The following is an 18,291-nucleotide window of genomic DNA, read 5'->3' on the forward strand; positions in this document are numbered from 1 at the left end:
TAAAACTGAAAATATAGCCATTCCTTCCTTTATAACTCTGTATTATGGTCTATTTGTAATAATTGTAATAACAATGCTTGGTGCAGAGACTGGAAAGGGGTAGGAAAGCCAATAATGGAGCATCCTCATGTTTCCCACAATTTTGGACACAAAGAAGAAATTCTCTTCTCTCCTGATAAGCAGAGATAAGCTTATACTTATTTCTGGATCCCTAAGTCATCTTTTTAGCCCTGCAAATTTGCTGGTGAGCAGTTACAATAAAGCTTCCTGGCAGTTCTTTCTACCAGAGTGTTAAAGTAATCCAGGTATTTGAAGGCATGAAATGGAATGACTTAATCTCTTCTCTCAATGGTTCAGATGGATGCGAAGGTCATGGCTACAGCTACCTGGTCTAGGAGTGTGTACATCATGTAAACATTCAGGTCAAGTGATAGAGCTCAGCTAAAATCCAGAAGTCCACTGACACCAGAGTTAGTTTTCCATGAAAGAAATGCCTATAAGAAACTGGACCAGGATAAAGCAAAGAGTAAAGGTCAGGAAGAAAGCTTATAATTGCATTACTGCAATCTTCTGCAAAATCAGACTTCTGCTTCTGTTCCACCTCTCTTTAAAGCTGAAAATGCCTCAAGTTTCTTACTGAGAGGCATGAGTAATTGCATGAATACTAAATTCTTTGACAATTTCTAGCATGGTTTCATCCAAGGTTATGTGATGAGGCTGCATAATATGGGCTCTATGTGTTTGGGCATTTTGTGCATGTATGTAACTTTGTCACGTTGATTTGCAAAATGGAAAATTCCCTGAATGTCCACAGAAAAGTATAATGTAGCATTTGGCAGGTCAACAAAATGCCTTCCCTTATTCTTTGTCTCCGCCTCATTCTCCAACACTTTAGTGAGCTAAGTTGTAGTGACTGAAATCATTCTTGGTGAATAATGCTGGGCCACGCTGAAAATTTGTGGCTGAGAGCTGGACCCTCGTCATCGCCACGTACTTTGTCAATGAGACAGGGTAACCCATGGTTACTGAGCTCCGATCAGTTAAGGGGCAGAGAGCCTCCGCTCCCCACTGCTCTATAAAAGAGACCCAGCAAAGGGACCCTACCAGCTTCTAGCTCTCAGTCTGCGCGAGGGTGTAGGAAGGAAAGCCCAGGACCTCCGGAGCAGAGCACAGCAGCTGCAGAGGCAAGGCCAGCATGTCGCCCAACTTCAAACTTCAGTGTCACTTCATTCTCATCTTCCTGACGGCTTTAAGAGGGGAAAGCCGGTACCTAGAGGTGAGCCACCCCTGGACTGACCCATCTCACCTTCCTTGCGTGTTAGCCCTAGGCGGCAGGCAGGCTGCCTCTGCTCGCAGCCTTTTGGGGTTCGCTGTTTCTTCCCTCTCTGCGGAATGCTCTCTTGCCCCTGGTTTCCCCTATCCTGTTCTCCCTCCTTGCCTCTGAGCATCCCAGACTGCCTGCCTGCCTTCCTCTGGCCGCTGGGGATACCCCAGCCTGATAGAGAGGGTCTAAGACCTTCCCGTCTTCTCCGGACACGGGAAAATATTACCCCTCTCTCTTTATTCGCTATGCTGAGTGGCAGGGAGGGTGCCCCGCTCTTGGTCCCCTTTTTTATCCCCAGCCCTTGAACTTTTCCGGACTGACCCATGTTCCTTGCCAGCTGCGGGAAGCGGCGGAGTACGATCCTTTCCTGCTCTTCAGCGCCAACCTGAAGCGGGAGCTGGCTGGGGAGCAGCCGTACCGCCGCGCTCTGCGTGAGTCGAGGCTGCCCGGCTCCCGGGCGCCCGGGACGCGGGGAAGCTGGGACTCTGTGCGGAGGGCAGGGGGCTCGCGGACATCTCTGGGAAGGGGCTGGCCGGCACCGCCGGGGGCGCGGTCCCCCTAGCTAAGGATCGGTCCGCGGAGGCGCGCCAGGAGCGGAAGAAGGTGGCGCGCCCGGGGCGCGGGAACCCAGCGCAGCCTAGGCTGGAAGTCCGAGCGCTGGGCGCTACAGAGCCCGGGAATGGGGCGCGCGGTGAGGGGCCACCCGAGGACTGCGCCGCGGCGGCTGCAGCCCGGGACTTATTGCCCCGTGCCCTTGTCCCCCAGAGTGCCTGGACATGCTGAGCCTCCAGGGCCAGTTCACCTTCACCGCCGACCGGCCGCAGCTGCACTGCGCCGCCTTCTTCATCGGCGAGCCCGAGGAGTTCATTACCATCCACTACGACCAGGTCTCCATCGACTGTCAGGGCGGCGACTTCCTGAAGGTGAGGCGCCCACGGCCAGCCAGGCCAGCTAGCCCAGCCGGGGGGCGGGGTGGGGGGGGTGTCGGGGGGCGGCACGGGAGGGTTGGAAAGGGCTGGGGCGCTGCACCCAGCGTGGGGCTGCCGAGCGTGGGTAGCCAGTGGCACTTCTTAGACACTTCGCTGGTGCCCGAGTCTGAGAGGCGCGTTCGAGGACCCCCACACGGCGAGAATCTCGCCCTTACCCGAAGACCTCGACCCACACACATCTAGTAGGGCTGGGGCCGGTGCCTCTGGACGCTGCCATGGTTTAAATTCCCTTCTAGGCGCTTTCGAGGCCCTAGGAACTTCTAAAGACTTGAACTCGCAGCGCGGAACGCTGTGGCGCAATCCAGGGCCGAGGAAAAATTATTAAAACCCAACAAGCTCGAGTGCTGGGGTTCACCAAGCGGGCCGTCTTGGTTAGAAGGCCCGCCCCACACGTCTCACATCTGAGCCCGCCTCACTCCTGCTGGTCCACGCTCGGCAGAGCCATTCCGAGCGCACAGAGGCGGTCTTCAGTGCGCTGGTGACCCGATTTTGGAGCAGTAGGGGACTGGCTGCCGAGGGGGCATCCAGATTGAGATAGGTGGGAGGGGAGGACAAGACCCCTAAGCTCACTGCCTCCCCGATTCTAGTCGTCAGACTCCATAAGTATAACAGGGCAGCGTGGGATGGCTGATGGAGCTCTACTGTCCAATTAAAATAATCATGATTAACATCTCCAAAGTAGGATTATTTTGGAACCTGTCACATGCGTTAGAAATAATTTGTAGCTGGGTTGTTGGTAATTTTGCTAATGTGGACTAGATTGGACTCATTAAACTGGAGACCTGTGGTGATTTTGAGGGTCAAGTCGATAGACTCTGACCATTTGTTCAACTGCAAACTTTAACAAGTGAAGGAAAAATGTCCCAGGTAGCATACCAGCCATCATTGCCTGGCTGTTGAAGCAGTTCTTGACATTTTAAAGTAGTATGTGATGATATTTTTAAAAAATAAGAAAAATGGGTGTATATAGCCATTAGCAGGTATAGTTGCTGCTCCAGTTTCTTTTGCTATCTATTTTCAAGATATTTTGTTCACATTTCAATGACTAGAGGAAAGAGAGAAGCTGCACAAAACCCAAATTATGCTTTTGTGGAATTCTTCGGAAGGTGAGAGGTAGAAAGTATGACCAAGGTAAAAATGTACATTGTCCGTGGTTTTATTTACCAAAGTGGTTGAAATGATAAAGTATAAGGAAGTTTACTTACTTTGGAAGCTTTAAGGCTTATAAAAAATTAATTAATACTATTACTTGCAAACAACCCTCACCGTCTGATATATACAAATGAAAAGGCAAGCAGGCAGAGTGTGGACTGTCAATTCTCACTTATGACTGAAGGCCCATTGCTGGGTGACTTTCCCCCCCTTTTCAACTCACTTCAGACTTCAGGAGTTGATGGAAATGATAGCATCTATGTCTGTATTTTTTCAAAGGTATTCGATGGTTGGATTCTCAAGGGGGAGAAGTTCCCCAGTTCCCAGGATCATCCTCTCCCCACAGCTGAGCGGTACATAGATTTCTGTGAGAGTGGCCTTAGCAGGAGGAGCATCAGATCTTCTCAGAATGTGGCCATGATCTTCTTCCGAGTCCATGAACCAGGAAATGGATTCACATTAACCATAAAGACAGACCCCAACCTCTTTCGTAAGTGTTCTCAGTCAAAAGGCAGAACTTGGGATTCAGACCCGCTTTTTGAAAGTAGTATCATTGCACAGACTTAAAGAAATTTGAACTGAGGAATGATGTGAATGGAAATTTTTTTGTAATTAGAAATGACCTAAAGGATAGTTTCTATTCTTTATTATGAAAATCAAATCACAGTTTTTATTTCCCAGGTTAGGTAGTATACTAATTTATGATGAGTACAATTCTATTTTTTCTCTAAAGTCTTGCTCTGAGCTCCTCAGGTTCTACAATGCATTTAGTGATAAGCTTTAATCTTCCAAGTCATTTCACTAATCCAGGATAAGCTTGAGTGATCAGATATAAAGTTGCAGTCTTAGAGATATTCAGGCACAGGCTTGAAAGTCTCCATATCTTTCAGCCTGTGCCTGAATGTGGTAGACAGATATCATGCCCTGACCAGAGGGTTGGATTATAGCACCTCAATGTTACCTTCTGATTCTGAGCCCACCACTCTAATTTAGTTCATTTATGATGGACACACATGTAGCTTATGCTACACAACTGAACAGCCCAGGTCTAAAGCATATTATCTTACTAAAAATGTTTACTCTGCGGTGGCTCACGCCTGTAATCCCAGCACTTTGGGAGGCCAAGGCAGGCGGATCACGAGGTCAGGAGATTGAGACCATCCTGGCTAACACAGTGAAACCCCATCTCTACTAAAAATACAAAAAATTAGCTGGGCGTGATGGTGGGCACCTGTAGTCCCAGCTACTGGGGAGACAATGGTGTGAACCCGGGAGGTGGAGCTTGCAGTAAGCTGAGATCTCGCCACTGCACTCCAGCTGGAGTGACAAAGGGAGACTGTCTCAAAAAAAAAAAATGAGTTTACTCATCTGCTAATTGTTTTTTTCCCCATTAAGAGAAAAATCTGTTTAAAAAATTAGAAAAGGAACACATATCACTTATTTTTGCATACAGTAGAATTAATAGTAACACTTCATGTGGCTGAAAGATGGGGCCTTTATCTGCCAAAGAATAATGTACTACTGATCTTTTGATTTCTAGTTCTGAAAAAAACAAAAGAATTTTTGAAAAAGCCCCCCAAAAAGGCTGTTCCTGAGGACTACAACAGAATAATTCAAGAAGACAAAATAAAGAGTTTCTCCTATATTTTGTTTAGTTAGAAATCAGAAACCTCCTGGGCCAGGTGTGGTGGCTCATGCCTGTAATCCTAGCACTTTGGGAGGCCGAGGCAGGAGGATCACTTGAGCCCAGGAGTTCAAGATCAGGCTAGCCCACAAAGTGAGACCCTGTCTGTATTAAAACTTTTAAAACAGTATATTAAAAAAAGAAACTTCCTAAAACCATCAAGGAATTTCAGTTCTTTTTGAAAGTAAGTCTAATTAAAAATACGAAAAGTAGGCAAGAAGTGTTTCTGATCTGTTCTGATCAATGTTGATTCATCCAGTAATCAGAAAAAAAGTACAAATTCTGATGCTTCTAGTTTCATATCTAGACTAATTAATGTATTGTAAATTTATTTATTTATTTATTTATTTATTTATTTATTTATTTGAGACAGAGTGTTGCTCTGTCGCCCAGGCTGGAGTGCAGTGGCACGATCTCGGCTCACTGCAACCTCTGCCTCCTGGGTTCAAGCAATTCTCTGCCTCAGCTTCCCGAGTAGCTGGGATTACAGGCACCAGTCACCATGCCTGGCTAATTTTTGTGTTTTTAGTAGAGACAGGGTTTCACCACCTTGGCCAGGCCGGTCATGAACTCCTGACCTCATGATCCACCTGCCTTGGCGTCCCAAAGTGCTGGGATTACAGGCGTGAGCCACCACTCCCGGGCAATGTATTGTAAATTTAGATTTGAGATATAAAACAAAAAATTTTAGAAGTTCTTGGGAGTAAATTAAACATTAAAAATGCACCTTTTAGTTAACTTATCACTTAACATGCAGCAAATATTTATCAGACTTAAGACTGCTGTCTTTCATTTTTTTCTCAGCCTATTTTCTCACTGTTAGAAAAATACTTAAAATAGGCCTGGCATGGGGCTCACTCCTGTGATCCCACACTTCGGGAGGCTGAGGCAGACGGATCACTTGAGGTCAGGAGGTCAAGACCAGCCTGGCCAACGTGGTGAAACTCCGTATCTACTAAAAATACAAAAATTAGCCGGATGTTGTGGCGCATGTCTATAGTCCCAGCTACCCAGGAGGCTGAGGCAGGAGAATCACTTGAACCCGGGAGGCAGAGGTTGCAGTGAGCTGAGATCGTGCCACTGCATTCTAGCCAGGGTGAGAGCAAGATTCCGCCTCAGAAAAAAAAAAAAAGAAAAGAAAAATAGTTAAAATAAGCCTGAGGCCATGGTGAAGCTGCTGAGCTGCATCTTAGGCCCCCAGTTTTAAAATAAAAATTAAATTTTTTTTTTTTAAAAAGAAAATAAATAAGAATGAAAAAGAAAATACTTAAAATTAATTATTTACTTTATGATTTAAAAATAGAGTTTGAGTTTTGGACTCACCATTAAGCCTCGATTTTTCTAGATTCCTAGCTTTAAGCTGGACTCTAGTTAACTCAAGTGTTCCTAGAACTACCACCAGCTAGTATTTGTCTGGGTGCTGAATTATGTCTTGTGATTGTTATAAACAAGGTAACCCCCTAAGATTAACATTAGAAGCCCCCTCACAGCCCAGGGCCTCCTGACAATATCCACGTGTCACTGATGGTTTTTGTTCCCCAAATCCTTCCTGTCTCCAAATTGCTTTTGTGGTATATATGCTCTCTTCCTGGGCAGAAGGCCCTAGATCATGAACAGGAGCCCTAGAATAAGACACAATAAATGTCTATAAAAACCCAGCAAACCAAGTAATGGAAACATGAATTTTTTTTTTCTTTTCTACAAAGCCTGTAATGTCATTTCTCAGACTCCAAATGGAAAGTTTACCCTGGTAGTTCCACACCAGCATCGAAACTGCAGCTTCTCCATAATTTATCCTGTAGTGATCAAAATATCTGATCTCACCCTGGGACACGTAAATGGTCTTCAGTTAAAGGTGAGTTGCTTACTTGCTTCCTAACCATTTGATAAGGCCACAACTTTATCAGAGCAGAAGCAATCATATAGGGCAAACCTGGACACTAGCAAATTGGCGTAGTACGTTGCTCTGATGAACTCTTAAATCTCACACGTGTTTGCCCTAGCTGCTTTGACTAACCCCCTCTTCTATTTCAGTTATGCAGCAAGTTGCATACTCAGGTGCCCCTTCTGACTACTTGAATACTTTCCTTGTGATGTAAGAAATGTTTTCAATTGGTAAAGTTGTGGTATGTAATTACAATTGAACTCTCTTGTACTTGCCTCTTTTACAAAAATTCTCTCCTAGCAGAACGTCGTGTGAGTCATCTACACAGCTGTTTTTCTGATTATTGGAATTTTCTTTTGACATGAAGGAAGTATCTCATTGACAGAACTGTGTTGTGAAGGAGTGCTAACTGTAGCATAAAATACAAAATTGGATTTTTAGATTGCAAAATACAGTAAAGCTTTGAAAAGTATTTGGCATGACATTTAACTCAATACATTTTGCCTAAAAAATATTAGCCGAGAACCCCTATCAACTTGTTTTTGAATAAACTTCTGTATGGACCTTAAAATTCATGCTGAGTTTGACCACATTTTCTTGCACTGGTAGCATTTTCCCTCTGAGTCATCCTCATTTCCTTCTACTTTCTCACATGACTAGGTTAAGATAACTCATGTATTTGCTGCTATCAAAGGCAGTCATAATTCCTAATCAGACAGATTTTAGTGAAAACCAGATAAATAGAACTAGGACTGAGAAAAGGAGTATATCCAATTTCCTTTAAGCCCTAAATTCATGGACTAGTGCCTGCTTTTCTTAAGTTGGAACTTAGTGGAAGAATAGTCCTTTGATAAGGACATTTTTGGGTATCTTTGGTACAGTCTTACTGGCTCGATATTATTTGTATGTCATTCTTGATGTAAAATATAGAAGATGAAAGGTGTGAGCACAGACTGGGAGATCTGCACTTTAGTTATTGGGGCTATGGGGGTAATTTTGGTGTTTCCTCCCGAACAATTTAGAGCCTACAGTGTTCTAGGCATCTGTTCCTTCACAAAATATTTTTTAAATGCTTACCATGTGCAAGGCACTGTTGTAGATGCTGGAAATTAGCAATAAACAAGACAGGTCCTGCTCACAGGGACCCTGCATTCAAGTGGGATGAGACAGGCAAAATTGCCATGTATTTCAAATGGTGATAAGTGCTATACAGAAAATGCAGCAGAGTAGTGTGGTAGACAGTGACTGGGAGCATGGGGGTGTATGGAGAGGCGGGGGGCTACTCGTGATAAAGTGGTCAGGAAAGAAACCTTTTGAGAAGTGAGACCTGGATGATAGATCAGAAGGAGCCAGCAGCTGTGAGAAAAGGGAGCAGAGGGAACAATGCAGAGGCTCAGAGGCAGGAATGGGCTTGCTGGATTCCAGAAATGGAAGGAAGAGGAGGATAGGCATAAAACAGCTTCAGGGAGATGGGCAGGGCCAGAGTGTGGTGAGCCCTGCAGGCCACATTAGGGAATTTAAGTTTAGGTGCAGTGGTAAACCACTGAAGGAGTTCAGGGAGGAAAGCAACATGATCTGATGTACGCTGTCTAAAACGTCACTGTGGCTTCCATGCAATGAATGGGCTGTAGGGCCATGCCACCCTTTTTATGGCCCTGGTGAGATGTTTCTTTAGTTATTATTAATGTAACTATCAAGATTATTTTCTTAAACCTCCCAGATTTCTACGTATTGGAAGATGAGTTCCACCAAAATAAACAAAACCAAAACCAAAAAACCTGCAATTTTGCACATTAAGTTGATGTGAGGATCTTACATTTGGTACAAGGAATGTAAGCACTTTTTTTTTTTTTTTTTTTTTTTTTTGAGATGGAGTCTCGCTTTGTCGCCCAGGCTGGAGTGCTACTGGTGCAATCTTGGCTCACTGCAACCTCCGCCTCCTGGGTTCAAGCAGTTCTCCTGCCTCAGCCTCCCGAGTAGCTGGGATTACACCTCAGCCTCTCGAGTAGCTGGGATTACAAGCATGAGCCACCACATCTGGCTAATTTTTTTGTATTTTTAGTAGAGACAGGGTTTCACCATATTGGCCAGGCTGGTCTCAAACTCCTGACCTTGTGATCCACCCACCTTGGCCTCCCAGAGTGCTGGGATTACAGGTGTGAGCCCCCGCTCCTGGCCAGGTACTTTTTGGGTACATTATTGTGGGCTAGGCAAAAGATAGTAGTGGCTTAGAACCTCAACAAAGAAATTTAGGGAATCAGTGTTGAGGAACTGAACTTGAGAGGTCCCTGCATAACTCAGTTTCTGCCATTGTTTGTAAGAAAGCTAGGTTTGCAAAGAAGGGAGAAAAATCATTGAACAGCAAGGAATAAGTGCACTTCACTTTCTTGTTTCTTTGTTTTGTTCCCTTCGCTTTAGTTTCTGTTTCTTCCTAGCTTCTTTATTTCCCACTTCTCTCTCCTGAGTCTGCCGTTTTCCCTGCAACAGCACCTGCTGAATTTTGGAACCTATAAAACTAAGTGGAAAATTTAGTCTTCAGAGATGTCCCTCCTGGATGTCCTCTACTCAAGGGAAAGGCAATTAAGGTTTTTTTCCTTTATTGCTAAATTGCTTATTCCACTCTCAATACAAGAACATGAAGCCCTGTATACAGTGGGGCTAATTAAACCTCTATTTCATCATTTGATGCAATTATGTATAAAGCCTCTAAGCATCAAACCCAGCACATAGTAGGTAGGCCCTTTAAAAATATATATCCCCACCTGCCCCTGCTCATTAGTGAAGCAGTTGCCATTATGTTATTTTCCAATTTGCTGTTTAGTTCCAGTTGTATTTCAATGCTCTTCTATTTTTTTTTTTTCTGAGACAGAGTCTCACTCTGTCGCCCAGGCTGGAGGGCAGTGATGTGATTTTGGCTCACTGCAACCTCTGCCACCCAGGTTCAAGTGATCCTCCCACCTCAGCTTCTCGAGTAGCTGGGACTACAGGTGTGTGCCACCGTGCTTGGCTAATTTTTGTATTTTTAGTGGAGACGGGGTTTCACCGTGTTGGCCAGGCTGGTCTCGAACTCCTGACCTCAAATGATCCACCTGCCTTGGCCTCCCAAAGTGCTGGAATTACAGGCGTGAGCCACCATGCCGGTCAGTGCCCTTCTAAATGCCTGAATGTGTGTGCTTATGTGTGTGTGTGGGTGTGGGTGTGCATGTTTTAAGTTCTCTATTTTAGATTTTGGTTCCTGTGTGTTAAGGTCTATCTAGTTAAGTACTGAGCACCTTGTCACATTCCACTAGATCTCTTAATGAGCACACTTCAATGAAGAAGAGGATCACAGGCAGAATTGTGGGGACCAGTACAAATGAAAATGTGGGAGCCCTTATTACAATTTTATTAAAATGCAGCAGAGCATTAAACCAAGCATAGAGCCCTTCTAGGCACTGGCTTTATGTGGCTGCACAGGTGGCATACTTGTGAGACTGTCCGGATCATGGGAGATGGGGGCTCAAAGTACTTTTGGGACTGAGAGTGGTTGCTTTGTTTGTGTTGGAAAGTGAGGCCCGGGGATTGCTGTGGACAAGACAGTATGGAAAAAATGAAAAGGCTGGGTGAGGTGGCTCACACCTGTAATCCTAGCATTGTGGGAGTCCAAGGCAGGAGGGTCCCTTGAGGTTAGGAGTTCAAGACCGGCCTGGGCAACATATCAAGGACCCATCTCTACAAAATTAAAAAAAAAAAAATGAAGGGAAGCAGGAAAAGGTGATCATGGTGGACCACACAAAGCTTTAGAATGAATTCTTTTGAGTAGCTTGAAATAAATTTGTTTTAGTTGAAAGGAGAAAGATCATGGTAACTGTAGCTAACTTGGGCCCCAAATCAGGGTTTTATTATTTCTTTAATATACTCATAATTAATCAAAATTCTCATTGGTAGAAATGAGGCGTTCCAATAGTACACAAAGTTCCTTTGCAAAGAAGAAGAAAAGAGATGAGGTGAAGGAAAAACAGATGTGAAAGCCCTATTTATAAAATGTAGATATTTGACTTCGCTTAACTGTGACTGCATGCATTAAGAAATTCGAGTGATTCAGTATGTATGTCCAAATGATTTGAAAAGTAAAGCATTTTTTGGTTGAATTTCCACACATCTTATATGGAGTTTACAGATTTCCATTTTATCATTCCAGTCCTTGAGCTTAAAAAAAATGAAAAAAACATGTACACACATTTCTAAAAAAAATGATTACTCAACTGATTTAGAAAAGCAATTTTTATGATTTTTTCTCTTTTAAATGTCTTTTAATTTCCGGAGTCCCAGATGTTAAATTAAATGGTATTGCCAGGATGTTGAGGCTGATTGAGTGAATTCATGGACCCGCTGTTGGTCAAATGGTTTGACTTCTGTAATTGGTTTAAATGTGTCTTTCTCTGCTGCTTTATTCCCTTAGAAATCCTCAGCAGGTTGCGAGGGAATAGGAGACTTTGTGGAGCTGCTGGGAGGAACTGGATTGGACCCTTCCAAGATGATGCCTTTAGCTGATCTCTGCTACTCCTTTCATGGCCCGGGTGAGGTATTTCTTTGATTATTATGTATGTGCCTATCAAGATTAAAAAAAATAAGCACTCCCCCCGATATTTTCTACATTGGAAGGCGAGTTTCACCAAAAAACCCTTCGATTTTTCACACTGAGCCAGTATGAGGATTTGAGGCTACATATAACATCAGTATCTTTACCAAAATATCCGACATTGGGAGAGAAACCTATGAAGCAACAAAGGTTGGCTTTAAGTAAAACTATGAAAAAGACAAAGCTTTTAAAATCTGCATTCTTTCCATTTTCTTGGGGGTCTCTGCTTTCATTTTCTAGAGACTAAAGAGTTTACTAACTGAAACACTTAGGGTTCAAAGAGTAGATGTATCATCAATTAGTAATAGGATAATAATGAAATAACTGTTTTTTATGTATGTGTATGTATGTGTGTGTGTTACAGTAAATAAACAACAAAGTGATAAGCTTTATTAGAAATTCTTAGAACTGTTAAAAGTCTATAACTTCTTAACGTCTAAACTAGCCTCTCCAAGGCCGGTGTAACACAGAGGTAAATTCTGAAATCTAAAAGCGGTCACCAGTAATAGAAGACTGGTTTATTTGGCACAGCGTATGCCAAATAGAACCCGATCTATGTCAGACAAGTGAGGATTTTCACTTTTTTATGCTCATGACAGGTGAGGATGGATGGGACTTCATGACCTCATGACCAAACAACTCAATGAAGTCAGGGGGAGGTGGGGGAGAGGAGTCATAAAACATTCCTGTAAAGGTCACTCCCATAGCTTTACTTCAGACACAGGAGTCCTAGATTAATATTAAAGAGACAAAACAGAAGAAGAACAGCAGTCTCTAATCTCAGTTAATTCTTACTGTAGCCTCCTTCCTCTCCTGTCACTGCAGATCATTAACCAGCTAGGCAATGAAGCTGCAAAGCAGACAGTCCTCTTGATCAGCTATTACCTGTAATAATTACAACCAGGCCAGACCACCAGTATTTTCTGTCTCTGAGTTGATGGACAAAACATCTCTAAAATAGAATTAACATACAGTCAGCGCTCCTTAACTGTGAGTTCCCCATACACGGATTCAACCAATTGTAATAGAAAATATTCAGTGTAGGCCGGGCACAGTGTCTCACGCGTGTAATCACAGCACTTTGAGAGGCCGAAGCGGGCAGATTACTGAGGTCAGGAGTTCGAGACTAGCGTGGCCAATATGGTGAAACCCCCGTCTCTACTAAAAATATAAAAAAATTAGCCAGGCATGGTGGTGCACACCTGTAGTCCCAGCTACTTAGGAGGCCGAAGCAGGAGAATTGCTTATACTCGGGCAGTGGTGGTTACAGTGAGCTGAGATTGTGCCACTGCACTCCAGCCTGGGTGATAGAGCAAGATTCTGTCTCAAAAAAAAAAAAAAAAAAAAAGAAAGAAAATATTCAGTGTAATTCCTGAACTTTGGGAGGCTAAGGCAGGAGGATCGCTTGAGCCTAGGTAGTTTGAGACCAGCCTGGGCAACATGGCAAGACCACACCTCCATAAAATTAAAAAAAAAAAAAAAAAAGGAAAAAAAAACACAAATAAAAAAATACAGTATAACTATTTACATAGCCTTTACATTGTATTAGGTATCATAGGTAATCTACAGATGATTTAAAGTATATGGGAAGATGTGTGTAGTTGGATGGGAGGATGGAAATAGGTAAAGGTAAAAGGTAGCCATTTACCTAGGGGACTTGAACATCTGTGGATTTTGGTATCTGTGGGATGGGGAGCATCTTGGAACCAATCTCCCGAGGATACCAAAGGATGAATTATACAAAAGTCATCACTAAAGCCTGATACGCACTCCACCCTCCCCCAGATACACCTGTATTCTAAGTTTTAGATGAGATTTAAGGTAGGCGTGGGCTCAAAGCAAGCTTTCTAATCAAGGTAAAGGCAAAAGATTTCCAAAATCCCACTTTGCTGAAAACTAGAGGATTCTCTAATGCTAATTGACACTTGAGCCCTGGTTTAAACTGTCAGTGCATGCTTTTTGGGTGCATGATCTGAGGCACTGAGGTACTTCCATGCTCATGATTGGAGAGCACCTTTGAGGAGATATACCTCAGCTGGGTTAAAAAGTAAGACAAGGATTAAAGAACAATCAGGCCTTACAATTTAGGTAATTGAAGCCAAAGTCATTTTTCTGCTTGGGTGATAGAACTTGAATTAGGATAAAAAGGTGATTCTAAAGCCAGAAAACCACCTTTGCCTACATTACCTAGGTAACTGAAACCACTTTTAAGGCAATTTTAAGGCTTGAATTATATCACTGTTTGGTTCATTTTAGACTTTATTCCGTTATTGGAAGGAGGACCTTGAGTGTAAGTTGTCCAGGTTCTTGGCGTTTTGAACAAAGAATTGGACAAAACGCACAAAGTAACAAAGGAATGAAACACAGGAACGAAGCAGCTGAAGCAGGGATGTATTAAAGGGAGAAAGCACTCCACAGGCTGGGAGTGGACCCTAGCGAGCAGCTCGAGGGCCCGGTTACAAAAGTTTTCTGGGTTCAAGCACTCCTTTCTTTTGTTTTGAGACAGAGTTTCACTCTTGTTGCCCAGGCTGGAGTACAATGGTGCGATCTCGGCTCACTGCAACCTCCGCCTCTTGGGTTCAAGCAATTCTCCTGCCTCAGCCTCCCGAGTAGCTGGGATTACAGGTTTGTGCCACCACGGCTGGCTAATTTTGTATTTTTAGTAGAGATGGGGTTTCTCCATGTTGGTCAGGCTGGTCTCGAACTCCTGACCTCAGGTGATATGCCCGCCTCGGCCTCCCAAAGTGCTGGGATTACAGGCGTGAGCCACTGCTCCTTTTGAGGTTCCTATCAATTACCGTTTATCTGGATGAAGGATTTGGTTTGTGGCTAAAGGCTGAGGTGAATTGGCACCCTATGCAGATGAAGAGATAGCCCATGCTTGGCCCATGGCCAGTCCAAGGCACTCTTCCTTTCCTTGTGAGATGTGGTGGAAGGGGAGGGTTGTAGGGAGACCAGCCTTTGATCCTTCGCTACTCCGGCTTGGGGGAGCTGCGGTTTTTCCTTTTGGTTCAGCTTTAGGAAGTTTGCATTAATTGGCTTTAGGTTCCCTGTCCCCAGACCCAGGTGTTTTCCTTTTAATCCAGCTTTGGGAAGTCAGTGCGAATTGGCCTCAGTTTCCCAGCCACCAGGCCTTGGTGTTTTTCCTTGATTCAGCGTGAATTGACCTTAAGTTCCCTGCCTCCAGACCCTATTCTCCTGCCTTAATTGTTTTCTTTCTTTATCATGTTTCCGTGAGCCCCTCCCGAGTTGAGTTGTTCAGTGTTGATTAGGGACCCTGCCCTTTACGTTGGATTTTGTTAGGAATTAGTTCAAAGTAATAAATAAATAATAAGTAAAGAAAATAGGACATGTTATAAAGATTAAAGTCCAGAGTAAGATCAGAAAAAGAATGACCTCCAAATTGTTTAATGAAAAATAAATTTGGCTGGGTGAGGAGGCTCATGCCTGTAATCCCAACACTTTGGGAGGCTGAAGCGGGCAGATCACTTGAGGTCAGGAGTTTGAGACCAGCCTGGCTAACGTGGTGAAACCCCATCTCTATTCAAATTCAAAAATTAGCCAGGAATAGTGGCACACAACTATAATCCCAGCTACTGGGGAGGCTGAGGCAGGAGAATCACTTGAACCTGGGAGGCAGAGGTTGCAGCGAGCCAAGATGGCACCACTGCACTCTAGCCTGGATGACAGAGCAAGATCCTGCCACAAAAAAAAGAAAGGAAAGGAAAAGAAAAATAAATTTGGACCTCCTGGTAGAAGCTTAACTAGACTCCCTGGTACTTATATTAAAATAATTATAGGGCTTTTATTTATTTTGTCATCAAATTGACTTTTATCTCAATAACTCTATTGAACTGTTTACTTCATTTAAACCCGGTACATGTTTGAGTGGTACCCATTACACAAGGACAATGATAGCATTTCTTAAAATTTAAAAACACCTTATAGAGACAAAGTAAGGAAAGATTGAGAAAACTAACAGCAGAAATGATTATTGTAGGGCAGATAAATCTTGCCTCAGGAACCAGCTTGGATAAATAAATAGGATAAGTACAAGGAAAGTAATTCTTAATAAAAATAATATGAGTTTCAATATATAACCCATACAGAGGAGATATAAAAGTTGTCAGATCTTATACAAATAGTGAATAAGATTGGATTTTTTTTTTTTTTGAGATAGAGTCTCACTCTGTTGCCCAGGCTGGGGTGCAGTGGTGTGATCTCGGCCCACCACAACCTCCACCTCGCAGGTTCAAGCAATTCTCCTGCCTCAGCCTCCCGAGTAGCTGGGACTACAGGTGTGCACCACCATGCCTGGCTAATTTTTGTATTTTCAGTAGAGACAGGGTTTCACTATGTTGGGCAGGCTGGTCTCACTCCTGACCTTGTGATCCGCCCACCTTGGCCTCCCAAAGTGCTGGGATTACAAGCATGAGCCACCGCGCCCAGCCGAATAAGATTGGATTTAAGAGAAGCAAGGATATCAGAAGCCATTTCATATAAATAGTACAGAAAAAATCAGAGAAAAGTTGTAAGTGGATAATAGAACAAAAACTAGTATGTTCAGTGTATGTCTATACGATGCAAATGATCTTTTTGTTTATGTATAAAACAGAGTTTTTGTTTAAATTCAGAAAATGATAAACGGGTGATTTTTTTTTTTTTTTTGGTCTACATAAATGTCCCGCAGTACATTCCATCCTCTAGCCCCGACTAAATGCCCCTTGCAACCCTAGATCTGGTGACAACCAAAAACTGCCACTGCAAATTTCTGACCTGTCCTTAGAGGGCAGTACTGTTTCCACTGCAATCCCTGAACCCGAGCAACTGCACACTCCAGACTGATTGCCTTTGCCTGCCTTTACCGCTTAGGCTTTGCAGGCAAAAAAGGCCGAGGAGACATCTTCTTGCTCTTTCCAGCTGGTTTTATTTTTCTAACAGTGTTCTTGCACATGAGGAGAAAGACTGAATTCAATTACACTATTCTATAACGAATTATAAGTTATAATAAAAATGAAACAAAAACATTTCAACTGATAGTAGATGCGTGGTTTGAGTACATGAGAGGAAGATAGGTTTCCTTGCTTTCATTATGTTTAAGTGATCCCGTCATTTAAAGGATGACTGCGTGGTTTCTAACCTGCTGGGAAACTTTTATCTTTTCCATCCATTATAGCCCAGATGAAAGTTGGCTGTGACAACACTGTGGTGCGCGTGGTCTCCAGTGGAAAACACGTAAATCGTGTGACTTTTGAGTATCGTCAGCTGGAACCGTACGAGCTGGAAAACCCAAATGGAAACAGTATCGGGGAATTCTGTTTGTCTGGTCTTTGAATAACCAACCCAATGATTTACATGCTGATAACTAAGTGAGTTTTTAATGGCCATTGTGTATGATTTTGATGCACAACTAGTTAAAAGCCTTTCATACCAGTCAGTATTCCCAGCCTTGCGTGCGCGCGCACACACACACATACACATACACACACACATACATGCATTAATTTTTGTACTTTGCTTCGTTTATGTTTGTAATCTGTAAATGAACACATGGCAGAAAATAAGCCCCTGATTGGTAGGATCATAGTTCTAAATGGAAATGTTTGTAATTCTTTGATGTGCTACTGAACCTGAAACTGGTAAGACAAGCACAAAGCAACGTGCAATAAAAAAATTGTATCTCAAGGGAAAATACTCAAAGAAAGAAAAGTGGCAGCACTTATATTAGTTTTATAACACGAAAAAGTCTTGTGTATAGCAAAGTAGTTGCATCTGTTTATTTTCTATTTATTATTGTTACAATAGATAATAGTTATAGCAATTATTAATTGATTTGTAACAACTTGTTTTTAACCAAACTTTGTAGCATGGAAACAATTTTCTAGGCCGGGCGCCGTGGCTCACGCCTGTAATCCCAGCACTTTGGGAGGCCGAGGCGGGCGGATCACGAGGTCAGGAGATTGAGACCATCCTGGCTAACACAGTGAAACCCCGTCTCTACTAAAAATACACACAAAAAAATTAGCCGGGCGTGGTGGCGGGCGCCTGTGGTCCCAGCTACTCGGGAGGCTGAGGCAGGAGAATGGCGTGAACCCAGGAGGCGGAGCTTGCAGTGAGCGGAGATCACGCCACTGCACTCCAGCCTGGGCAAGAAAGCGAGACTCTGCCTCAAAAAAAAAATTTTTTTCCATCCACAAATACAAACATGAATAAATGTATTCAGAATGTTGGCACCTTGATGTTGGGCTTTATTTGCTTTCCTGAGTAGTCCTCTTTCTTGTTACCATCAGAAAATAATGTTATCATGTGGTGCAGAGCCAAATGCTGAACTAAATCATTTTGGACTTCTTAGAGCTAGAACTCTGGGCCATTGAAGTAGAATTATTTAGAAGAGAGGTAGAATTGCAGTGTTTGCACAAGCAACACTAACTGGTCCTGGCAGGGAAGCGGGTGCAGAGATTCATTTTCCACTATCCTCAGAATACATGTTTTTGTCACGATATACATTTCTACAAAGACAGCAAGGACCTTACAACTCTCATAGACACAGTTTGCAGAAATCTGAATACTTCTTTGATACTGAAGGCAGTTTACTGTTGACTGAGCCTTGTTCTGTGTTTGGCTTAAAACTAAGCA

At 43.3% G+C, this 18,291-nt stretch overlaps 1 protein-coding gene across 1 annotated transcript; it reads left to right on the top strand.

The window, feature by feature from the left end:
- The first annotated feature begins 1,038 nt into the window (after positions 1 to 1,038).
- On the top strand, positions 1,039 to 17,017 carry CRHBP (corticotropin releasing hormone binding protein). The gene is made up of 7 exons (XM_003261495.3): positions 1,039 to 1,276; positions 1,662 to 1,755; positions 2,090 to 2,247; positions 3,745 to 3,955; positions 6,856 to 7,004; positions 11,476 to 11,593; positions 16,832 to 17,017. The coding sequence occupies exons 1-7, from the start codon at positions 1,196 to 1,198 to the stop codon at positions 16,987 to 16,989; spliced, it is 969 nt and encodes a 322-aa protein (XP_003261543.1). The 5' UTR covers positions 1,039 to 1,195; the 3' UTR covers positions 16,990 to 17,017.
- The last annotated feature ends 1,274 nt before the right edge of the window (positions 17,018 to 18,291 follow it).

This window comes from Nomascus leucogenys, chromosome 2 (assembly GCF_006542625.1).
Source record: "Nomascus leucogenys isolate Asia chromosome 2, Asia_NLE_v1, whole genome shotgun sequence".
Classification (NCBI taxonomy): domain Eukaryota; kingdom Metazoa; phylum Chordata; class Mammalia; order Primates; family Hylobatidae; genus Nomascus; species Nomascus leucogenys.